Raw genomic sequence first — 25917 nt, 5'->3', positions numbered from 1 at the left:
ACTCCAAAGCCACCCGTTAGTACTGTCACTCACTAAGAAATTAGGAAAGAGAGAAGACTGTTGAACTTAATTATTTTTTCAAAAGAAAGCAAAAAAAGAAACTTGATGTATACTTTCCATGTTATTTCATCCATGGGTTATCTTTCCAACAGTGTAGTTAGTTTGGGAAGAAAATAATTAAGAATGTACATGTGCAAACCAAGAGCCAAAACCACTCTGAAGAGCCCAAGGTTGTGAACTTATTTAATTTGTCCTTTCCCTTAAGAGTCATTTCTTGGATCATTGACTTGTTATTATTCTGTGAAACAGTGGTAGCCCCTGTCATCCTCTGATTATTGCCAGAGGATGATCCAGCTGGGGGGTTTGGAGAGTTTATGTTTATTGGATTTTAATGACTCAGCTAACAAAGGTCATTCCTAAAAGTAATAGAAAACTAAGTGTGTGGAAATAGAATGAATAAGACTGACTTGGGGGTTATTTCTATTAGTTCCTTGGTATTGTCCTTAGATATATGTTTAATCCTTAAAAGCGATTAAGAAGGATCCTTCCTCTTAATCAATTTACCAATGCTACAGCCAACTACACTTGTAGAATGTTATTTGAAACCCCTCAATAATAAAAGGCTTAAAATGTAAACACCAGGCTTAAAATGTTAGATAGTATTGGTATAACAATATGTTGTTAATAGAATATTGATAACAGTATAATTGTAATTATGTATAATTGTAATACTTGTTAATATCGTATCTATAGTGCTTCCATTATCTTTGAGAGAATGACGTAAGTTGTCACAGTTAGGTGAGATCTGGTTGGACATGAATCTTTTTTTTTTTTTTTTGGTAGCTGGTCAGTACGGGGATTGGAACCCTAGATCTTGGGATTGGAACCCTTGATCTTGGTGTTATAACACCACACTCTAACTGACTGAGCTAACCAGCCAGCCCCCAGGTTGGATATGAATCTTGAAGTTAAAAGGGACCTTGGAGATCATTTAGTCTTGTTCTTTTAAGTATTTACTAACCATGACAGATTTAGTAAATATTTATCCAAAATGGTATTAATTAGACTGTGAAAGAATTTCCTAATGTAAATGGTGATTGTTTGAATTATTAAAATTAAACTGATAAAAGCATTTAAGAATATGCAGAAAGTAATAAATTTACAATCATTTCCCAGGAATAAATTACTTAACAAATCTTTTCCACCTCAAAATCCAATGAGATGAAGGCTGGCCAGTTAGCTCAGTTAGTTAGAGCCAAGGTTCAGTCCCTCTATTGGCCAGCCGCCCACCCCCCACCAAAAAAAAAAAAAAATCCAAGGAGATGAGATATATATGTATAGCTTACATGCGTTAAGTAAAAATTATAGGAAGCCATTGTTTTGGACTCAGTTTCTGCACTAGGCCCCAACAGATCAGACAAAAAATTGAAATGGAGTCACCCCTGTTAAAGTTCCAAGTCACAGAACCCAAATAAGTTTTCAGACCTGAGAAATCGGAAGAGAGATAAGAGCCAATTTCCCAAACAGGACAGTTTAAATCTTCAATAGGCATGATAATGAAGTTCCCTCTGCTTTAATCCTCTCACAAAAATGATAGCCTGAAGTAACCTGATGTTAAATAATCAATTATTTTTCTACTATTCTGTCTCCCTGCCTTCACCTTACAAGGAAAGTAAGTTTGAAATGACCAATCTGCTTTTTGTTCTTCAATCCCTTTTCTGTCTATGAACTTAACCTCTTTTGCTCAGCTCGTTGAACACTATTTTATGGAATGAAATAATGCCTGATTCTAGAATTGCGATAAAGCCAATTGAGATCTTGAAACTAAATTTTTTGTAATTTTGTTCTTTCACATATGTAGGACATTTTAAAAACAGTTTTATAAAGCCTTCCTGATTTGGCTCCTGTTGACTTTTCCACCCTTATTTCTTTTCTTCTCCACTTGACCCTTTTTTCCTCCTCTTCTCTCCCTTTCTTCGTAACTAGAGTTTTACTAATCTTCCTACTCTTCATCTCAAACCCATGCTGCTCTCTCAGGTCTCAGAACATACATGCAAGCAATTCCCTCTGCCTGGAATCCCTTTCCCTCATTCTTGGCAGGGTCATTCTGCAGGCCTAGTACCACTTCCTCTCAGAAGCTTTCTGTCCATCTCCCATACTCCAATCTCAGACCCCTAGGAGGCTTCAGTAGTTCCTGAGCAAGTCTCTGCTTAATTTTCCTGAGATAGCCAAAACTAAGACTGTCCCATTCATTGTTTAATCCGCAATCACCAGAACAGTGCTACACATCCTAATAGGCACAATGAACGAATGGATACAGACAGTAAGCACTAAAGAATTTGAAATGTATGGTTTACACATTTAAACGATAACATAAATGTGAAGAAATAAAGCTGCTGTTTTAAAAAGATTGTGTGCATGTATATTCACTTAATTTCTTCTCTAAGGAGAAAACATACACAGCCTAGCACCAGTTTGACATGAGACAAAAATTTTAGTATTGTTGTACGCTAAATTTCTTTCAATAGGTTAGAATCCAAATGACAGGATACTGTATAAAAATCTTATCAACTCAAGCAACTATAACTCACGACTTACAACCTTTCTCCTCAGCAAATGAGTTAAAAGAGAAAAGTCTTTAAAACCTTCTTGTTGGGAACGAATGACCTTTACAAATGCCAGCATTTCCCCCAAGAGAAAGGATTTGGTCTGAGAACTTCATTTCTGAAACTGTGCAGGAAGAGACGACTTGATTTTGAGTCAAACTTCATCCTTCTGTAAAGGTTTAAGATCTTTCAAGTCTCCATAGAAAACAACGTCCTTATTTTGAGAACGAAAGGAGCAAAAGAAGAGTTCGGACAGGGACGGGGAAAGAAGGGCTTAGCACAAAGTCTCTAGAAAGGCTTGGAAAAAACCCAGAAACTGTAAGTTAGAGCCCATGTTAGGTCTGATAACTCCAAATTGCACACCTTTTGCCATACATCAAAAATGTGGGAAAACAACTACACGAAAAAAAGAAATCGTAAAAAATATTTGCATGTCCTACCTCACAGAACTTCTAACAATGAATCAGATCCTCTCGAATAAAGCTCAATTTTTTTCTCCTTTATCTCGCAGACTATTGGGGGGCGGGGTGGGGAGGTAGGACGGGGCCTGTAACAAATACAAGACCCAGCCTCGCTGCACGTGTAATTGTTAAAGAAACAGGATAGGCTACTTACAAGGAATGAATGAACCAAACTTCCAAACTAAAACAATGACGGTGACAAGAAGATTCATAATACACTGAATTGCTTAGGGAGAATTTCAGGAAGGATCACACTGGGGGCGCTGCATCCTTCCGTCCACACGTCCGAGCTCTCGCGTCCCTCCGACTCCCAGCGGTGACCCTCGGGCGCTCGCGACCCCACCAGAGAGACTAAGCAGGATTTAGACCCTTTCCCGCCCTAAGAGAGAAAACTGCGAGAGGGAGACGCAAACCGTATTTCCACGTGAAAGCGTTAAGGCCTGCGGGGCCCCGCGCGGGCGCCCATACTCGTTCTCGGGGAGGCCCCGGCTCAGCCGCCCTCCCCGGCTCGCCCGGCCCCGGCGGCCGCGGCCTCCCTTACTCTGGGGCTCCATGTTCAGCCGCTCCCAGGCCCCCACGGGCAGAGCCCGGCGCTGCCGCCGCCGCCGCCGCCGCAGCCCCTCCTAACGCCTCTCCCCCGCCGCAGGCGTCGGTCCGGTTGCCCTGACAACCAGGAGGCCAGGGAGGCGGGGCCTGAAGGACAGCGAAAGAGAGGGCCCAAAAGCCGCGAGGAAACGCGGGCGAGCGCGAGTGCCCGCGCGTCGCCGGGGGAAGCCGTGCGAGGTTGGCGGCCCGGACGCCTCCTGAGGACACAGCCCCCGAGGCCTGGGCCGGCGGTCGGGCCCTCCCTGGTGGCCCTCGCGCCCCCGACCCCCGGGGAGGAGGCCTACGGGCCCCGCCGTCGCCGCCCCGAGGCGTCCGTCAGGAGAGCGGGCCTGCCCCGCCGGGAAGGCGGCCTGGCCTGGGCCTCCCTCCCGGCTCCCGGGAGCCACCGCTGCAGGTAACGGCGGGGCCCGGGCGGCGGGAGGGGTCGGGCGCCGGGGCGAGGTGGCCCGGGCGGGCGGGGAGGCCCAGGCCCGGCACCTGTTGCGGCCGCCTGGGGGCCCCCTGCCCGCGGTTGGCCGCGGACGACCCCTCCCCGACCCCCGAAACGCCCCCGCTGAGGGCGCCCTCCGCGCCGCCTTCTCACGGAGCTGCCTCAGGGCCGAGCGTTTGCACAGCTGTTCTCCCAGCGCCGGGAGCCGGCTGCAGCCGGGGGACTCGTCACTCGGGCCACACGGACGGAGGCGTTAGCAAGTGGGAGCCTCCCTGTCGTCACCGTGGGCCAACGGTGTCTCCTGACTGGAAACCCGGGAGAACTCCCGAGCCCAGCGTCGCTCTGTCATCCCGAGTGTCACGTCTCAGACCGTGGGCCCGGGGCGGATCTTTCCGGTTGGTTTGGTTTTTTGTGAGTGTTTGCTTGTTTCAGTCCTGCCCGTTTTCGGCTGAGTTACTGTGTCAGCCCACGGACAAATGTGACATTATCCTACACGGTAGTCTTTCATAGTATTGGTTTTAAGGACACGGATTCAGGTTCTGCTTTACGGCACCTTTGAGGATCAGGGGTTTTTATCTAGTAGGTCGTAAACGTGTAAACAAACAACCAGGCGCGTGGCGTAGGTTTAGAAAAACGAACCGGAAGGAGGAAAGAAAAATGGAGAAGAGAGAAGAAAGGGTGAGAAAGGAAGTGCAGGTGGGGGCGAGCTGCAGGACCGACTGACTACTCAGGTCTGGAAATTATGGCCCCTCTATCAATTCTGGACGCCGCTTGAGACGGTACTTGAAGGAAATGGGAAGGAAGAGCCCTTTTGGGGTCATGTAAGTGATTCCTCATCTTTGTCACTAGAGAGAGTTCCACTCCATGGATGACCAGGACACCAAAGAGAATTATTTCCTCTTAAGAAGGAAATCATTCAGAGGTTAATTAAACCTGAGAAGCATACGTTCTATGATGGAAACGGACATTTATGATGTTCTGCCAAATTAGGCTTTCTCCTCTCAGGCTATATGGGAACTTCTCCAGATATATTGTCAAAACGAGAAGGTTTTTGTGTGGTTGTTGAGAAGCAGTGTGACATATACAGACCCCACAATTTGTGAGCTAAAGTATAAAAGTAATACATTCAGATTGGAAAGTAAACACTTCGTGGTACCTTAACTACCAGTTCCTGAACTTTAGAGAGGAGGGATGCATTTTTAGAACGTATCTAAGATCAGCAGTACTTTCGTATACAGTGTTACTCAAACTCTAGTTTTTCATATCGTTCGCAAAATCAGGAAGTCTTCATCCAAGATACAAACATAGTGATGATCATCAGTAATATCATACTCAAAAGAGATAGTGATTAAAAAAAAAAAGAAAGAAAAGGCCTGGCATTTATTGACACAAAACAGATGGTAGGAGAAATTTTCCCAAACAGTAAAGAGTAGGCATTTGTATTTTTTTTTAAAAAAAGCAAAAAAGAAACACTTCAGATCTCTTTGCTAAGGTAACAAGGACTCAAGAACTTGGTAGTTACAGATTTTAAGGGTGGAAAAATGAGGTATATTTTGGTGAAGTACTTTGTAGTGGTATAGAAGAACTATTTTATCAGTAGCTATGCAGTTGACAATGAGGAAGTCTTGAACTGAAATACTTTAGGTAACAGGTAAAGGCAACTGTGAAAAGCAACACTCCATTTTAGAGGATAGTGTGCTTATGGAAGAAAAGACTGGTGAGGAGGGCGGAAGTGGAGAGGGAAAGGCACTAAAATGTCTAGGGCAGGGACAATATTCAGTTTCTCTTTTTCTCTCTAGCACCTAGTACAATGTATTTGTTAAATGTTTGTTGAATGAATGGAAAGAGCTTCAGAGAAATTGCTTTCAATATGGGGATATGTGGATGTTTTACTATTGGAGAAAATACCCGGAGATCAGAAAGTTGTTAATGGGAAAGGAGTTGGAGATGAATTGTAGAAGTATTGGTTGTCCCTTCTGAGGGCATTTCACTGTGTTTATTTCTTTTCACTGGCATTTTCAATATATTATTGGTGGTCAAATGAAAAACAATGAAGTCCTGTGTTGTTTTTTTAAGTTTCCATGCTCATCACTGGATGGAATAGTTACATTATTGTTTCTTTTGCTGATGCTTAACTAAATGTAACAAACCAAAGCACGACCAGGGAATAACAAGGTAGCAATGAAGAGACAAATATAGCCTTTCTTTTTTAAAATTTAAATCTGTTGGCCACATCAGAATTCAAAGTAACAGTAATTCTAGTGGGAAGTTAACATTATTTAATGCAAATAAGATGATAAAAATATAGCAAATGAATGTTTTAGTTCTGTCTCCTGGCCTTATTATCATAAGCAGGAGGAAATTTTCATTTTTTGTTGTTGTTGATTTGGGGTTTTTGTTTTCTTTACCAGAGTGAGGATACTTTTTCCTCTCTATTTCTCTGTTACTTTCTGAAACTCATAAGGAGTTCAGTCAAAGGTAGAAAACAATCCAATTTCCATTTTTGGTGTGTTTCCTCTTCATCCTCAAAACCTGTCATGTCTGCACTCAAATTGTTGGACTTAATGAGGAATGCCCATCTCTCTACCCTTGCACTCTTTCCTACTGTAATTGGGCTGCAAGACCATGTGCATCCCCCACCCCCATTTCTGGTAAATCTTCCAGGATTAGGGTAATGCCTGCTAACTGTGCTTCTTTCTCATACTGGGCTACACAATTAAGCACTTAGTCCTGTACTGTACTTTCTCATAGTGTTTTCTCTCATTTTATGTGTATGGGTCTTGTACTTCTGATTGAGATTAAACATCCTTGGAGCTAAATCCATGACATGCTTTTTCTGTCCTCCTTTTAGCACATAGTGAGCTTCAGTGTGTTCCTGATGACTTAAGTGGGATAATACTAGAGAGAGGACAAGACTTTAGTCAGGGATGGCTGCATTAATTTCTAGCTATGCCACCTTGGGAAAGTGAGGAGCTATTATTTCCTCATTGATAGCTGGGGGTAAAAAACCCTGTGATAATAGTAATAAAAATAGTCTAGTTGTGAGAATCAAAATAAATGTGTTTATAGATATAAATGAAAATATCTTGTATATTATAAAGAACTTTTTAATGTAAAGGGTTGCAATTGATTCAGCATATAGCAAACATTTATTGAACATCTAAAGTGTGTTAGATATTTCCTAGGTTCTGGGTTGCTATTCAAAAAGGGTGAATAGGAAATGACCAGGTAGATTTTGTGTGAGGGCGGGGGGCTTCTGAGGCAGAAAAACAGCTTTGGCAAAGGCACAAGAGAACAACTATTAGCAGTAGTTCACTGTGGCTGAAGGAGAGAGGTACTCCATATATATTAGAAGAGAGTGGGAGGAAGTGAGGCTAGAGAGGTAAATATGCACTAAATCAGAAAGAACCTAAGGACTGTGGGTTTTTTTCTTTAAAGGTAATAAGGATTTGGGTCAGTGACACGATCGATTTTGCATCATGGGAATGGTGGAGAGCCAAGATTAGAAGCAGAAAAAAACAAAACTTGAGATTTTGCAGTAATTCAGCAAAGAAATGATGAGATAACTAAGGCAATGGTGGTGGGAACAGGGAGGAGGAGGCCACTGAAAGAGGTAGAATTGGCAGGTCTGGATGATATAGGAGGAGAGGCCTGGGATGACTCCTGTGCTCTCCCAAGGAAAAAAAATTCCTAAGGAGTGTAAGAAATGGGGTAGATGATGAGTTTGATTTTGAATGCTAACATTTGCAATGCCTGTCTTCTAAATTGGTAGTAGTAGTTGGACATGTGGGTCTGGAACAAAGAAAGAAATCTAAGATGAAGATAGAAATCTGGATTAATCATTCAGTAATTGAAGTTAAAATGTGAATTATTTTCTCCAGGGAGATTATGTGGAATGAGAAGAGGGTCAAGGATACAATCCTGGGGTGCACATATTCTACATTAGAGGGTGTGTGGCTGGTGCCCAAGGAGCCTAAATAGTGTGGCCAGAAAAGTAAAGTGAAAATCTGGAAAGATTAATAAACGAGTCCCTTCTATTGAAGAGTTCATGTATTGGCATTCCTTGAAATCATTACCTTTTCCTCCATCTACCATAGGATGCACAATATAGCCATCAATCTATTGTTTTATTAAACTTAATGCAAAATGACTGCTCATTACTTTGTTAACAAAAAAAGAAAGCTTACTGATATTTATGGTTTTCCACAATCTCCATTTGGGACAACAATTCAAGGAAAATGTAACTTCACAAGTTAATTATCAGGCTGGCAGGTTAGCTGTGTTGGTTAGAGCTGATAACACCAAGATCCAGGATTTGACCCCTATACCAGCCACCTGCCAAAAAAAATAATAATAATAATAATAAGTTAATTATGATGCTACAAGCAAATACTGTATTTAAAAGAAGATGAATAAAAGTTTACTTTGTGTATCTCAAGTAAAATACATACAAGTATGTTAACTTCCTTAAGGAGACTGGTAGTAGATTATTCAGATCTCAGCTTTTATTGGATCTCACACATTTGCTCTGATATCTGACTACAATAATAAGCCAGATTAGTATTTTAGCATACTTTATTAACTCTGCTTTTACTCAGAGTAAATTAGTTTTTAGAATGACATGCAATCAAAAAAATCATCAAAATAATATTGAAAAGCACTAAGTGGTCCAGACATTTGAACTTCTTTTTTCTTTTCATTTCTTTTTCTTTTTTTATAGTCAGAGGTTGCAGGAAGGGACTGATAGTTAGTAATGAACATAATAAATGGGTAAATTATATAGTATATTAGGTTAAGATAGTATGTGCTATAAAAAGAAAGCAGAGAGCAGGGTATGGTGGATATGGGCATGTAGGAAGCAGTATTAAATATGGGGAGCCTCGTTGAGAAAATGAGACTTAGGGAAAGATTTGAGGTGAGGGAGTTAGCCAAGCAGACATGTGGGGGGAAAAGTGCCAGGTAGGAGGAGTCAGAACAGTGACCCTGAGTGAATGAATGTTAGCAGAGATAGCAAAAGAAATTAAGATATCTAGGTTTCTTAAAGGAAATTGGCTGCAAAATGAAGTCAACCTATAAAGTAGAATAAACTATTCTCATTCTATACCCACTTGATTCCAAAACCTCTTGTTGCCATAGCCACTGACTGGTTTTAAAGGTGTGCCTATCCGTGTGTTTTTCAAGTTATCTTCAAACATGAATTCTTTTAAGCTAATAGTAATTAAACCTTAGGAAAGCCAGAGTTATCCCAGATTATCTTGTAAAAGCATGGTCTTTAGATAATCAAGCTGTTCTTCCTGTGAATATAATAATATTTGGAAGAAAAAAAATTTTCCTCTGCATCTAGCTATTAGTTTTATATATGATGAGTGCCATTCAAATTTTAGTATTTTGTGCAACTTTGTCCTTGGGTGATTTTCTGTCAATTCTTTCTACAGTAAGAATTGAAGGGACAACAGAAGACACCCTGACTCTGAACTTCAAACAAAACCTCTGACTTAAAACTTATTTGTGGGGAGTGTTATATTACTGTTATACATAAGCATTGATTGAGCTTAGGAAGTCTTCCTGTATATGTCTTTTTTTATTATTATTATTACCATTGGAATGTAGGATTCTTAAAAAAATTAGTTGTTCAGGATTGGTTATTCAGGCTGTGTTTCATGTGAACCAATATTGCATTAAAAGTGAATCTTTTTTTTTTTTTTTGAGTGTTTTAAACAAGCTGATTAACTTGATTTGCTTACTTAAAATCAAAACAGTCAACTTGTTAGAAGCCTAGAAATATGGTTCTTAAAATAAATTTTGAATTTTGACTATGCTTTGTTCCAAAAAATTTTAAATAGATACTGGAAACGAAATAGGAATTATTTTGGGGAGGTTTGATCCTGTTAAAACAAAAGCAAACAAAGAAGTAGCCTTCTAAAAGTCCCAGTAATGATTAAGTCCATTGTTTAATTAAAGAATGCCATGCCTGAGAGAGAAAGTGCATATTAAATATTTTACTGTAACTTCATGTGGGCAATTAGAACCATATTTTTCAAATCTATAAAAAAAGATTTACAAATCTATTTATACCATGTTTTTCCATTTGATGGTATTTTTCCAGACCACCCTGCCTGACAGCTCCCATAGGGTCAAGTATTTCTTCAACCCACCATGGCGCAATGTGAGCCCATTTTCTCTAATGCAGTCAGAAAGCGGCATGGTTATGTGGTTAAGCATACACTGTGCACTTAACTAGGGTTAAGCTGGGATCAGACTGCCTGACTTCAAGCACCTGCTCTACCACAGATGAGCTGCTAGAAGCTGGATAAATTAACTAAACCTCTGAAGGCTTAAATTTACTCTTTCAAAAAATGAAATAATAAAGTAAACCCACATGGGGTCCTTAAGAGTTTAAATGAAATAATCCATAGAAAGTACTTAAGTGCTTAACATAGCATCTGGCATGCAATAAGCACTCTATAAATGCTAACTGGTAGAATTATCATCATTATTATCATCGTTAATACTCCAATTTTAGTAGTAGTAGGGAGCCATGCCTCTCAAAGTGTGACCTGCAGACCAGTGCCAATCTGCAGACTTACTGGTTTGCAATGAGATAAGGAGCTTGTGCCAGAATGTAAATAGGCTATGTCACTAAACATACTGTTTAGTTCAGCTGACTTTTTCATAGCAAGACTGCTGTGAAGGAAACAGTAAGTTGATTTATATTCTGGTGCAAGCTCTTTATCATGCCACAAACCAGAACTTTGAGTAGAATTGGCATGGAATATTGGACCAATGATCCCATTCTCCGAAAAATAATAGTGCTTTTTCCAGAAAACATTCACTAATAATAACCAGATTAACCTCTTTTCTAAACAACCATGCGTTATAGTATATTGTTTATTAGTTCAGCGAATATTTATTGATCACACAGTCTGTGCAAAGCCCTCTTATTAGGTAGGAATTGCAAAGATGGCTCAGAAATTAATCTTTCCTTTAAGAAGTCTACCATAAACCTAGAGCAAGAGGAAAATGAATATCTGAATAAATGTGTTGAGTACATGCAGTGAGTGTTTGCGGTAGTTTTACACCTAGTTCCAAAGGTTCCATGTAGACGGATGTTTCCTTTTGCTAAGCTTCTCCCATAAAAGGACAGAATTAATACCTTTTACCTTTTCAGCATTATACTGTCATAACAGAGATCAGAGCTTACTTTAATGAGGTAGTGTTTGAATCTCCTAGGGGATTCAGATATCTGCAACACTAGGGAATATCTGAGTTTTTAGACACGAATGACAAAATTATAACTTTTTAAGGTTAGTGTTATAGAAGATTCATCCTTAGGTTTTTTTAAAAATTAATGATTCTCTAGTTTATCCTGTGTACAAACATACAAATAATAAATGATTTACTGCTCTACAGAATATAAAGAGACATTAAATAGATATTAAAATATTTGTTAAAATTTGCACAGATTTTTCCAAAAAATGCATTGGTTAAATAGTGCTGAATCTAATTTGGAAGTCATATAAAAGAAACAATTTCTTAAAAGGCAAGATATGTGTGTGTGTGTGTATATATATATATATTTATCTACATAAATATACATATAATATATTTACGAATACATATTATATATTTATGCATGTGTGTGTGTGTAATATATATATTATGTAGGGTTTCGGAACCCTGCGAATTAGATCATGGAGCTGACCTACTTTTACAGACTTATTTGAAAATAACGTGTTAAAGTCAAGAAATGTGATTTAGTTTTTAATATTTCTTAGAATTTTTTTTGTGCGTGTGTGAAAATGGATTTATTGGTTTCTCTTCCTGCCCTACTTGGTGTACCTGCTCATGACTACTTCCATTGTGCCATTTGCCTTAAACTGTCACCAGCTCTAGCTGTCCTGGAACTTGATCTCACTAATGACTAAGAAAACTGAAGGTGGGTGTTGGAAAAATTGCAGATAATATTCAAAAAAACAGTGTGACATCAAATTTAAGAGGAGAATTGTAAGGAAAAGCAGAAAGAGTAAAAAATAAAAATTTGATCAGCAGTAGGTGAGTGAGACCATGGCACTTAAAATAAAACACAACCTTTTTACCATAGTGTATCATGTCTTTTGTGATCTGGCACCTGTCTCATCTTTGGACTCATCTTATACCAGAGTCTGTCTTTCTCTCCTATTATGTACCAGCCACACTTTCCTTCCTTTAGTTACTTGTATTTAAGATTAAGAGTCTTTCTATGTCATAGACAAAGAATTTCTATTTCCACACCCCTACCCTCAGCCTCAGCTAGATTGTAAGCTTCATGAGGACAGACACCACCCTGCCTGTTCACTCTGTGTCACCAGCATGTTCACAGTGCAGACGTGAAGTAGGCACACTCAAGTATTGGTTGAACGAGTACACAGAAGGCCTGAAAATGTGGGAATTAAGGGTGAGAAAACTTGAGGATAGAGGGAACCTATTAGATTATAAATGATACCTATGATAATATGCAATCAGATGTTAATCTTAAAAGCATAAAATTCCCAAAGAACAGAAAATAATTTATTCATTACTTAGTCTGTAATTGCTAATTGAGCACCCTCTATATTCAGGTTTAGGACTGTGGAAATTACCAATGAAGAAACCATAGCTCCAATAACAGTCTTAAGTAAAAAAACAAAGAAATGTAGGAAAATGATAGTAGTACTGATAGTCCAGTAGTTCCCTCATATTTGAGGATGCTGCCTCCTAGTATTGGCTGTTTACAAGCAGTCCCAAAGATCGGTGGTCTGCTGAAGCAAGCATGATGCGTACCACTGTCTGAATCTCAGTGCAGTTTTGTTATTTTCTACTCAATAACTCTTCTGGAATTATCAAGAGAAGAAGTTTTAATAAATGTTGAAAAAGGAGCTAATTTGGGGGGGGGGGTGTATGATTTGAGGGAAAACCAAGAACCTACAAATATTCCAGTTTGTGGATTTGCCAAGATTTTAGGCCATACCCTTTAAGAATAGCAGAGTCTAATCATTGATGAGGGTACAGAAAAGTAACAAATCCAGAAACATAGTGAGTTCCTTACAGTAATGTTTAAACTTTATTCAGCAGCACCAAGATAACTTGAACTATGAGAAGAGTAAAATGAAAGTGTAGAGACTAAGCAGGTAGATTGTCACAGGCATCCGGCATGGAGGCCCAGGGAAATGGAAGGAACAGAATCCTGAGAAGTTTTAAAGGACTTGGCGACTGACAATATAGGGCAACTTGGAAAGTTTAACGAAAATATCTCTGAAGCTCTATCATCATTCATTCATTCAACAAATATTTATTGAATGCTTAATGAGTGTCAGGCAATGTAGATACACTGAGCAAAATAGACACAGACTCCTGCTTCATAGAACTTGCATTCTGGTGGAAGATACTAACAATTAACAAACTAAAGAGGGAAAATATATACTATGTTAGATTGTAATGTTAAGGAGAAAAAACAAAGCAGCTAAGAGGATAGGAGGAGGGTTGGCGAGGAATGGGGATGGTTGGGTAAACGTTTAGTTGGGGTAGCCCTTCCTGAGCTGACGTTTGGTAAAGACCCTTATGGAGGGAGGGAGCTGGCCATTCAGATATCTGAGGGAGAAACATTTCAGGCATACGGAAGAGCAAGCACCAAGTCCCTGAGGCAGGCATCTGCCATGATATTTGAAGAATATTGAGGGAGCCACACGGCTTGAGAAGAGTGAGCCAGGAAGGAAGCTGTTGGAAATGAGGGCAGGGAGGCGAGATCCAGATCGCACAGGACTTCCTCATTCTGTTAAGGATTTTGGCTTTTCCTTGGAGTGACATGTGATGGTAAGTTATTGGACAATTTTGAGTAGAAGAGACATCAGCTGACTTTAACAGGATAACCTTGACTGCTGGGTTGGGAATGGACTGAAAGCGGCTAGAGTGGAAACAAGAAGACCAGTTAGGAGACTAGTGCAGTAAAGCAGTCGAGAGAATGGTGGCTTAGACCAGGTGTTCACAGTAGAGGTTATGGAGTCCTTGATATTTTTTGAAGGTAGAACTGATATGATGGGATGTATTCATTTTTCTATTTATCCTGTAACAAATTACCACCAACTTAGTAATTTATTACAGTTTTGTAGGTTAAAAGTTTATCGTGGGTCTCACTGGGTTAAAATCAAGTCGTCTGCAGAATCGTGTTCCTTTCTGGAGACTCTAGAGGAGAATCCGCTTCCTTGCCTTTTCCAGCTTCTAGAGGCTGCCAATATCATTCCTTGGCTTATAGTTCCCTTCCTCCATCTTCAAAGCCAACAGCGTTGCATCCGTCTGACCCTCCACAGTCATATCTCCCTCTGACTATAGCTGGAAAAAGTCTGATGTTAAGACCCATGTGATTACATTGGGCCACCAAGATAGTTGGAATAATCTCCTGATCTGAAGGTCCTTAATTTAATCACATCTGCAGACTCCCTTTTGCCATGCAAAGTACACGTTCACACGTTCCAGGGATTAGGACATGTACACCTTTGGAGGCCATTATTCTGACTACTATATCAGTTGAAGGATCAGATGTTGGATTTGAGATAAAGAAAAATCAAGGATAACTTCAAATATTTTGGTCTGAGCAAGTGTAAGGAAGGAACTAACTGAGATGGGGAGACCAAGTTTGTGGCTTTGGGGTGGATGTTGGGAGCTCAGTTTCGGACACAAAAAATTTGAAATGCCTATTAAATTTCCAAGTGGCAGATGACGAGTGAGTAGTAGAAGAAAGTGGATCATAAGGACGTGTAAATTGGAGTCCTCTACATAGGGATGACACTTAAAGCCACGAGACTAGAGGAGACCACACAGGCACTGATACAGAGATAAAAGGGAAGAGGTCCAGGGACTAAGTGTCGAGAAATTCCAGATCTCTGCAAAGTGCTAAAATTGTACATTTGAGAATTTGATAGGTGTGAAGAGTGCAATTATATTGAATTAGACACAGAGAAGAAGGCAAAAGAGGAGCATCAAATGGTGAAACATGAAAAAACATATATATCCTTTATACTCAGGATAAATTTTACAAACTTGCTTCAGTTAATCCCTTGTAAACTTTGTCCTTCCTTTTCTATGAACTATATTTCTAGAATTACGACACCAGAGCTACACATATATAAATGACTAAGACATAGCTTCCTCAACTTCTGATTCTGTGTTGTTGAGGTTGTTCGTGAATTAGATATGTATTTTTTTCATGGATAATAAAAGTCCCCTTCTAGTTGTTAGTTTCTCTCTCTCTTTTAGCTTACTTGTGTGTGAGTTTTTAAAAGTTCTATTCTGCTCTTGCTCCTACAGTCAAAATATCCTTTATGTGTATGTCTAGTGCCTAGTTTATTAATCTAAGCTCTTAGAAGGCACTCCATAAATGTTTCTTGAGTGATTGACTCCCTGGAGCTCAGCTCCACCAATGGAGAGAGAACTTTTTATATTACTTACTGATTAGGCACTAGCCCTTTGAGTCCACTAAAAGTCTAAAGCAATAGTTAAGGTAACTCGGGTTCTGTAAGTAAAAAAAAAAAAGTAATTAAATGACAAAATATCATGAACTGTATTTTTGTGATTTGTTCTTTTTGACTTGAATTTTCTGTCCTTTTCATTTTTACCTGGTTAATGTGAAAAGGGGACTTATTTCCAGCAATACTGATTGGATTATTTTCTTTTTTAATCACTAGTGATTGGAATAGTAAAGACCCCTAACCTGACATGTAGGGAATAAGTTACTGGTATAAATCTTGGCCTTTCTTAGGTAATTTCTCTCCTTCATTTAAATTAAAAGTTGTCTTTTATTGGCTCTTAGATCTGACATGTTGGACTCACAACCCAGGAATCTCAAGAAATATGCTGGAGATTCCTGGTTTGTTTAAACAAAAGACCTTGTTAATAAAAGCCAACCATAACCTCAGATGGAAAGAAATAATGAGTTAGTTTCCCTCACTTTGCTTTCTAAACTGGCACAGCAAAAGTAAAATATAAAGTTTTTTTCAATGCTTCCCTTTAAATTCGACGATTTCTTAATAATGATAATATACTTTCTTGTAGCCAGTGTTAGGGGAGCACTCACCAGTCCTTCACAGTTTTCCTTTTTATGGACCCAGCATGTCTTTTGTCGTGGGATTAGATGACCACGTGATTGAATAGCCTCACAGTCACAACCATATCCCCCCTGTTGCTTTCTATTCACAGTCAATCAAGACACAGAGCCTGTGATAAAGGTCAGGCAGAGAGCAGCAGGCCCAATGCAGAATCATTTTCTGAACTGGCCAGGAAAATTGCAACCGACTAAACTTTAAGAGCTAGCCTAAATTATTCCTGATCTTTTTAAACAGGCAGCAGAAATGACAGTAATCAGTTAACAGGAAAAAAATAATACTTTTGTTTTGAATGCCTGTACTTTTTTTTAACTTGTACACGTGCCTGATTTTCTTTTTTCTTTCCTTTTTTTTTTTTTGTTGTTGCTGTTTGCTGTTTAGCATGGTTTATTGACAGTCATCTAATATGCAGAGGAGTGCTGAAGTGAGCCAGCACAGTGGATGACACAGCAGCAAAGAACAAATGCAGGGTTGAGGAATTTAAATTGCTAGAACCTTGAACTGAAGTCTTAGAGATTGGGACATCTGAGTTTGTATAGTATACTGTTAAACCCTGTTTGCAATGGGTTATTGTCAGGAGAAACTTGATTGTGGAATGTCAACTGCTTAAGCTCACTCAGTATTGGACAAGATGGAAGGAAAAGAACTGGAATGTCCAAACTCTTCCTCTGAAAAACGCTATTTTCCTGAATCCCTTGACTCCAGTGATGGGGATGAGGAAGGAGTTTTGGCCTGTGAGGATCTGGAACTTAACCCTTTTGATGGATTGCCATATTCATCACGTTATTATAAACTTCTGAAAGAAAGAGAAGATCTTCCAATATGGAAAGAAAAATACTCCTTTATGGAGAATCTGCTTCAAAATCAAATTGTGATTGTTTCAGGAGATGCGAAATGTGGCAAGAGCTCTCAGGTGAGTAACCACTACAAAAAACCATTTGCTTTATATGTTGTATTTTTTTTTATTACTTAAATAATTACATGTCAGAATAGTGTTCTGTTTTAATAACAATAATATCTAAACCAAGAAACAAAAAAGAACATTAGCAATTCAAGTACAACAATTAAGTCACCTAATGTAATTCATTTTATTAAGGCCAGCTGAATAAGTTAGTAATACTTACATGGAAATTAATTGTATTTAGTGTACCACTGAATTATCTCTAGAATAGTAGACAAAACGGCGCATTCAGATGATCTCATTGTGCATGTTATACTTTAAAAGATGTGGTAGATGTTATTTGCCCACCATAGATTTGGGGATTAACCACTATGTTTACATGCCCAGTGGTCTGATAATCAAAAAGTCTGGATATGCTTATTGGTGAAGCTGGCTAAGCTGCCAAAACTCAAAAGCACAAGGAAATTCTTATTTTCTTGACAATAAGAAATAATGGAGTGACAAAATATGATCCAGGCCTGGACCAGACACTTTGTGGTCTAATATGGTGGGGAAAAATTAGGGTTATTAAAAGATAAACAGATATATTAAAATTTTAAAGAGTTTTTCTGAGCAAAGAATGATTCATGAATCAGGCAGCACGCAGAACCAGAAGAGGTTTGGTGAGCTCTGCTGCAACAAGGTGGGCAGTGAGCTTTTCTAGACTGAACACAGAAGTAAGATAAAATATATTTGATTGGTAAGAGTGGAAAGTTCCTCGTGAGAAGACAGTTGGCAGTTTCTGGCTGGTAAAGTCTCTAGTTTTGTTTTACTGTTTACATTGGGCTTTGGTTTGTTTACATAGGAACTTACAGCACTGGGACTGCTCCCACCTAGGGCCTCCCAATTAAAATTTTCTCTTAACAGTCACTAGTATAGGAGAGAAACAAATAATTTTCTGTATCCTTCATAATTCTTAACTGGGACTCCCTTAACCAAAGACAGATTAACAGAAGAAAAACAAACAGAAGTTTATTAACATGTATACATGGGAGAAAACCCAGAGAAATTAGTAAATCTCTAGAGTCAACCTCAAAGAAAGCACTTAAACTTCAGTCTTAAACTCTGCCATTCTCTGAACAAAGAGAAAAAGATGTCGGAAAAGCCCAGTTAAGATGGGACTACCAGGAAGAGCACCTTCCACAAAGTAAGGTCTGTTACTGCAGACTTATGCCTTCTCCACACAGCAATCCCTTTCTTCCTGGTGCAGAGAGGGAGACGCCCTTACAAATGGAGGTTGCCTATAGAGATGTAAATTTCTCTTACAAAAGGGCAACTTTTCAGAGCTACTGCTGTATAGGGAGCAGGTTTATGAAAGAGCCAGAAAGAGAGTGAAACATTTTTAGAATTATTTTGCTTGTTTCTCCTAATCTAGCTTTTGTCCTGAAATTTCCCATGAGGTGAATAAGCATGAGATAACTAAGATTTAATTTAAATTAAGAAGCCTGTATGGCACAGAATATCTCCACCTTATTGACCGAGTAAACCTGTCCACCATTTTCTGCTGGTAGATTCCTACCTGTATTTACTCAAAGCCAAGATATGTGTGAATTGTGATATACGAGGATGCGTGACATTTGATACAGGAAGGGTCCCACTCAGTAATGTATTCTGACATATTGGGTAGAATGAGCTGCCTTAGGAGTATGAGCAGACATAGGCACTTTGCAAAGATTGTTGAAAGGATTCATACCTTTGGGTAAACTGGTGGTCCTTAAGGTTCTTTTCAACTTGTGGATTCTGTGATTCTGATACTGAAATAAAAGTGAGTGATTGGGACCTTGGCACTAGGTGCAGGATTGGTGGTCCTAGGGACATTAAGAGAAGCAAGCAGAAGAGGAATCGGGCCTGAAGGCAGACTAGTGATGTAAAAGGAGGGCATGGAGCCTTTGGGCCTAGGTTGTGTTTAACAGAACAGTAGTAGCATTGTGTCTCACCTAGGTCTTTCTTCCTCACTTTGTTTATTCTTATTTAACCGCATATCCATTAAACAAGGTGAGACTATCTCTAGCAGTGGGTGGAAAGGACATAAAGTTCTACGCTAATGTAGTTCATGCGGATGTCCTCTTGCTACAGCAGCAGTGATGAAACCATACACGGATGGATGCTTGATGTGCATGCTGCTCCCGTGGTTCTGATCTGGATCTTGCTGCAGATTCATATACAAGATCTCCCTGCAGCCCACCCAGAATCCAGCAGCCCAGCCTCTGTGCATGCTGCTCAGAGTAGGAAATGGAGCATCTTTGCTTCACTTTCTGATTGGGTACAATTTGTAGAAGTCCAGTTACTAACTTAAGTTGATAAAGCCCTGATGTAGATTAGATTTTGGTTACCCAAGGGACTCCTTACCTACTCTCATAGCAGCAGATTGGCCAGAGTGCTAGTGATTTCCTCTCAGGCAGGAGATAAGAGGCCTGGGTTGTACATTCTTGTCATCTGCCCTAATGCTGGCTACCTTGCTTTCCACAGAGTCCGGTCAAGGTGGGCTTTGAGGCAGTGTATGCCTCGTGCTCAGGCTTTGATACATTAGGCACATTATACCGTACAGAAAACTGCATTTATAAAATGGATTGAGAAAATATGAAAAAATTATTAGGTGAACTCAGAATGAAAATATTTAAAGAATTCTAGTTGAGGAGGGTTTTTAGAGCAAATATATAAATTTGGAGGTTGTCTATTGCCAAAACTGCCAGTTAAATTAGTTGGTAAGGGCCGAGCCTGTGGCGCACTTGGGAGAGTGCGGCACTGGGAGCGCAGCTACGCTCCCGCCGCGGGTTCGGATCCTATATAGGAATGGCCGGTGCACTCACTGGCTGAGTACCGGTCACGAAAAAGACAAAAAAAAAAAAAAATTAGTTGGTAAACAGGTTTGTTTTTTCATGTTGTTAAAGGAGCAATTTCTTATTTTTTTTTTTTTTTACCATATTGTACAACTTTTTGCTAAGTACTTAGTGCTGTTTAAGTAGAAAGTAGCCCAGAATTCAGTGTGTCTCTGAAAGAAACTAAAGCCAAATAATTCATTGAAAGGTGCAGCTTTTTTAAGGTTTCTTATTTCCCATGGCACCAAATTGGCAACTAGCCCACCTGGAGTAATGTTTTCTAAATACCAGAAGGGAATGTCTTCCTAAGAGAAACTATAGGGGGAGAAATAGAACCTCTAACAGGCACATAATTTAGTAGTGAGGAGAGTAAGGTACTTTTTTGCTGCTGAGTAGTTACCCAGAGAATTATAATCAGGGCAAAGAATGCTAACACCAGCAGTAGGTACAGTATTTATTGTAAGTGCAGAGAATGCAAGAGCAAGAGTTCTTTGTAAAGCTGTAATCTTAGTGTCCCTTGGAATTATGAAATGTTAATTTTCCAGCATTTGCTGAACCATAACTTTTTCTAGCCAATTATTGTGCTAGGCTAATGTCAGAATCCTGCTGACGTGGCCAGTTGTAGTGCTCTTTTACCTGTCCATAATCCAGCACTGACTGGGCCAATTGTCAAGCTAGGGCTGGGTCTGGAGCTCACAGATCCCTCAAGCCCATTCACAGACTGGGTCACAAACCCTTCACATGCCAGGCTGGGTCCCCAGACCCCTCACATGCCAGACTGGGTCACCAGACCCCTCACATGCAGGTCTGTGAGCTAGGTAACCAGCCAAAAGGTCCTTGGAGCCGTAGGTTGGAGAGCATGGCTGCATGCGGCAGTGGCCCAAGGCAGTCAATGCCAGCCAAGGTGGTGGTGCCGGGCATGCACACTAACTCCACCCACACACAACTCCTTTACAAAGAATGCACTGCACCACCCCCAACCAGACCTAAGGCGAGGGGCCCTGATTAAACTATTCTATTTTCTCAACACCAATACTTCAAGTTTGCTAAGGAATCAAACTTCAGAATGTGCCTTAGCTTGCTTAGAGTGATTCAGAAGGCAGACAAAAATGTAGAAATTCTAATAAATAGAACAGATAATTTCGTGTTTATCTCTTTTCTGTTCAGAGATAACTTTTTCAGTTTTTATTTGCATCACTTACTATTACCGTCCATGAGTAACTGTTACTGAAAGGTCAGATAGATCCTATGTATTCACAGACCCAGTTGAGCAGGCTGTCTGTAATTAGTTGTGGATTCTGCTCCACTATTAACTTGGCCATGTAAGCAAACATTCCTACATTAAGCACAATATGTATGTGTTTAGCTTTCCTCTGGTTTTTTAATTTATATTTAGAACTATTTCCATTTCTGAATTAATTTTTTTGCCTCCTAGGTAAAATAATTTGCTCTATTGTGGAGGAGGTCATAAAGGAAAACAAAGATTGGTATATTTACTGAACTTCCAGGCCTATGTGATGTTTATAACATTATAAACATACTGTAACAATCTAATCTTGCAAAATTTGTTTATGTGAGTAGACAGAAATAAATGAAATACAGTCAAGAAAACAAAATCAGAAGCTTGGGAACATGGTCCATAATCACTGGAATCATTAGAAATCTGGAGTTTGAAAACAGCTATCCTGGACCTTAAAGTAGCAACTAAACTGAGCATATCAAGTGTTTTAGGAAAACTGGATAGGGTAATTTCAGCAACAGTTCTAGCCATGTAAAACAGTGCTCACTGTCATCATAATACTGTCCCTTGACATTGTCATTAGGCTAGAAAGAGTAATTCAAAATGTGGACTGCCTGAGAATCTCTTGGCTTCATCTGCCACCTTTGTATAAGGATGCTTAGAAGCAACTGTGTCATGGAAGTTACACCAGCTGAGAACTGAGAACTGAATCAGTTCTGGCCCTGCTATTTACTAGCAGCATCACCTCAGACAAGTCACCCTCTAAGTCTGTTTCCTCCTGTATGAGGATGTTGGCCTACATGCCTTCCAGAAGTTCCTTTCAGCTCTGAAATGCTGGAACTGCCATGTCTACCTCCAGCTCTGACCTCTCCCTCGGGCTCCCAGCCTGTTTTTCAGTTGATCTCAGGACGGCTACACCTGGATGTCCTCCCATCAAGACAACTTCATCACTGACCGTCTTTCTGACTCTCCTTGTCCTCCTAACTTCTCACTCCCCCCAAAAGAACTTTATGCTGCTATTTAGCGTCATTCATTCATTTTATTTTACTTTCCAATTTCTTGTTCTTGTTAATTATACTATTACCCTGGCATTTTAAATTAGACCTCATGGAATATTTATTCTTCCTTTGCATAATGAGTCTGTTAGTGGGTACTGCTAATTCTTCCTGTGCAATAAGTGTCCCTCCGTTTTATTACTTCTCTCCCATGCTTAGTCCTGAGCCCAAGCCTTTCTCTCCCTTCTTTTCAATTATAATGATGTTTTTATGCATCCATCCCTACTGTGTGTCAGGTTCTCTGTTAAGTATCGGGGACAGATATGAACCGCACTTGTACATCTTAAGGATCTTCCCATCTATTAGTGAGACAAAGATTCAAACAAGTGGTTTTAATACTATTTTTCACAAGAATGATGTTTGAAGTCTCAGCTAGGGACTCTAGATATGGGACCCTGAGATGAAGGGAATTACTTTAAAAGGTAAGGATTTGGCAAGAATAAAAAATTACTTCCTAGGAAATGAGGGAGACAAAATTCCCAATTAGGCGATCCAGTGATTATGAAACAACTTCAGGTAGAAACAATTTTGAATTTTAAAATATTTCTGGGAAGTATAAGAAATTAGTTTTGTTCATTCAACAAATATTTATTGAGTTTTTGGATTATTTGGTAATCGAGGCAGATAGGTTTCTGGTCTCTCAGAGCTCAGGGTTTGGGAGGTGGGGTAGGTACTAGGAACAGAGAAGCAACCGCAGGAAGTATGACACCTGCCATGGTTGAGAAGTACACTGTGGGATCTAATGCCTAGTGGGTCATAGCAAGACTTGTGGAGAAAGTGACACAGGAGCTTAAACTTGAAGTATAATTCTCATCTGTTCAACCCATTCATTTTACCAGTAGGGAAAGTAAAGGTTAGAAAAACTGTGATTTACATGGAACAAATTGGTGGCAAGCCAGGCCTACAAGTCCTGACTCCAGTCTCTTAGGTGCCTTGCTGTTTCCTGAGTCTTGCCTTGATTCGATATTTCCTGAATGCAATACCTTAACTTTTTCATTTTTCATGGAACAAAGTAGGCGTTGAGTAAATTACTGACAATTTTTACCCTGTTGACAAGGCTGACACCTATCTTAATGGAGGAAGTGCATTTGCACTTTTAATCATTGGGACTACAGCAGTTGGTCATTTTGGAGAGACTTATAATTTCTGGTCCATTTTAGTTTTCAAATTATAGTGAGGATTAAAATCTAAAAATTCCATGATGAGTCTAGTAAATAGCAGAGCTCAAGATAATTCAAAATGTTACAACTTTTTACATTCTTTAGATATGCTTAAAAACACTCTTGGAATGATTTATTTTTAAAATGAATGTGACAAAGCATAATTTATTGACAGTGCCTTAAGAGATTAGAGCATACAATTGAATTCATTACTTTTTACTGTAATAATTCTTGCACAAATAAACTTGATAAAAATCAATTGAACTATAATATATTTTAGATAAAAGGATTTTTTTAAATACAATGGCTCAAGAGCAGCCTTACTTAGTATTGACTCTTTCCAAATCTACATGGGTTAGTTGATCATCTCACTGGGTTTATTTTTAATTGTGTTTGGATGAACAGATTACCAGTATATTTTGCCTTTTATTACCAGAGAAATGTTAAGAAGACTTATCGATATTTATTGTGATCATGTGGATTTAAATGTAAATGCTTTAAGTTTAAGTCACTATTTTTCATCTAAATGCTACCTACATAATAGCTGATACCAAAAGGAATGTTTTTGATGGGGCTTTCTTATAATCAGAAGGACAATAATAATGTATAAATACGTTAGTCTTTTTAGAAACTTGGCTAAGGTTAATAATAGGTTTTTTTTCATTTTGTCCTTTATTTTTATCTACCTTTTTCATCTGGGAGTCAGACTTTCACAGTCCCTACTAACTCCTGTTTATTCTTAACTTTATTTCCTACTAATAACTTTGTGCAAAATACAGATTGCTCAGAGCTTCACTAAATAAGTGTTAATACAGCCCACTAGTGATTTACTGGTGAAAAAAAAATCATTTATAAGATGAATGCTGCTATGAACAGAGCTGTCCCTTGGTTTTTATTTTCATAGTGGGAGCTGATCCTGTCTCATTTTTCCATTAAAGGTTCCTCAGTGGTGTGCTGAATATTGCCTTTCCATCCACTACCAGCACGGGGGCGTGATATGCACACAGGTCCACAAGCAGACTGTGGTCCAGCTTGCCCTGCGGGTAGCAGATGAAATGGATGTTAACATTGGTCATGAAGTTGGCTATGTGATCCCTTTTGAAAACTGCTGTACCAGTGAAACAATCCTCAGGTTGGTTTTGGGGGTTCATTTGCTCCCTGCTGATGACTCTTGGCTTGGAGATAATCTTAATAGAGCATTATTCTTGCATTCTGCATATTAAGCATCTGTGCTGTATCATAATAACTGGTCTCTCTGTCACCAGCCTGACACACACCATTTGTTTTCCCACATTGGCATCATCAGATATTCCTTGTCTGAATTTCTTCCATGACTCCCCATAGTCCTCAGGAAAGAGTTACTACTTGTTAGTTAGCCCCAAAAGACTTGCAAGCCTGGACTTCTGAAGCTGTGCTTCATGCTGAGTCCACATTGTTGCCTGCGTGCCAGCCATGTGGACACCTACAGCTCCCTGTGTGTCCCACACTTCCACACCTCCGTGCCGTTACACCTGCCATTCTCTGTGCTTGGAAGGCCTGTGCCTTTTATGGGCTTGGCTGATCCTCCTAGTCACTCAAGCCTCAGTGCAAGGGTCACCCACTCCAGGAAGGCTTCCCTGACCCTCTAGTAGTATAAATTAGAAAACCTTCTGCTGAACTTCTATAAAACTTGGTATCAATCTCCATCATGGCATTTTTTTTAATTTATTTATTTTTGGCAGCTGGCGGGCACAGGGATCTGAACCCTTGACCTTGGTGTTCATCATGGCATTTTAGATCAGTGTTTTCAGCCTATACATTGTTTTATGGGTTCCGAGGAGCCTTCTCTGTGGTTATCGCAAGTTGTGGTACCTTTTTGTGTTTAGCTTCATTGTACGATTTCTTTTGAACAGGAGTTCCAAGAGCTTGATACAAAGAAAAAAAGAGGAAAGAAAAAGGGAAAAGAAATTAGTAGGAAAATTGGAAAAATTACCGCTGTGGGCCAGTGCTTCTCAAGCAGTTTTATATCATAGTTCTCACAGAAAATGATAGTATCTGTATAGCACCTCAAGGACATGGTCAAAGCTGCTTGTAGTTCGAAATATCCATGCCACAGAGAGCTAAGAAGATAGGTATCTCAGGATCAGTGGATCTGCATGTGTATACCCATCTGTGTGGCACACCAGCGTGCCATGGCTCACCACAGGGAAGCTCTGCTGTAGCACTGCAGGGCAGGGATGGTTTTTGCATACCCATGTCCCCAGTGTCTGATGTGCTTGTCTCACAGAGGATGTTTAGTAAATTTGATAGTGGAAGGAAGGAGATTGGCCCTGTCCCTGCTAGCTGCTGTAGACGCTGGGGAGTTCTGTTTCCCATTCAGAAAGCCCATGTGATTACTCTGGTTTGTATTAAGCAGCTTTCCCTCAAATGTTTATCTTCAGAAATAGAAGACATTAGTCTTCAGGCTAGTGTCAAAACATAGGGAATCTTTAGACTAACAGCATTCTG

The 25917-nt window shown here is 39.6% G+C and overlaps 1 protein-coding gene across 3 annotated transcripts in view; it reads left to right on the top strand.

Annotated features, from left to right (window-relative positions):
* Nucleotides 1–3803: 3803 nt before the first annotated feature.
* The window catches only part of DHX32 (DEAH-box helicase 32 (putative)), a 52278-nt gene continuing 30164 nt past the window's right edge, over nt 3804–25917 (top strand). Inside the window, exons 1-3 of one of the 3 annotated variants that reach the window (XM_063101898.1) lie at nt 3804–4067; nt 16598–17129; nt 24369–24562. In XM_063101898.1, the coding sequence (XP_062957968.1) occupies nt 16848–17129; nt 24369–24562 (476 nt within the window). In that variant the 5' untranslated portion in view covers nt 3804–4067; nt 16598–16847. Of the gene's footprint in view, nt 4068–4095; nt 4515–16597; nt 17130–24368; nt 24563–25917 lie in introns of those variants that run through there. The other 2 variants (XM_063101899.1, XM_063101900.1) reach the window with 2 other exon arrangements.

The sequence above is a fragment of the Cynocephalus volans genome, chromosome 7 (assembly GCF_027409185.1).
Source record: "Cynocephalus volans isolate mCynVol1 chromosome 7, mCynVol1.pri, whole genome shotgun sequence".
Taxonomy (NCBI): Eukaryota; Metazoa; Chordata; class Mammalia; order Dermoptera; family Cynocephalidae; genus Cynocephalus; species Cynocephalus volans.
Note: the sequence above shows the minus strand (reverse complement) of the source record. Positions and strands in the feature narration are given on the sequence as shown.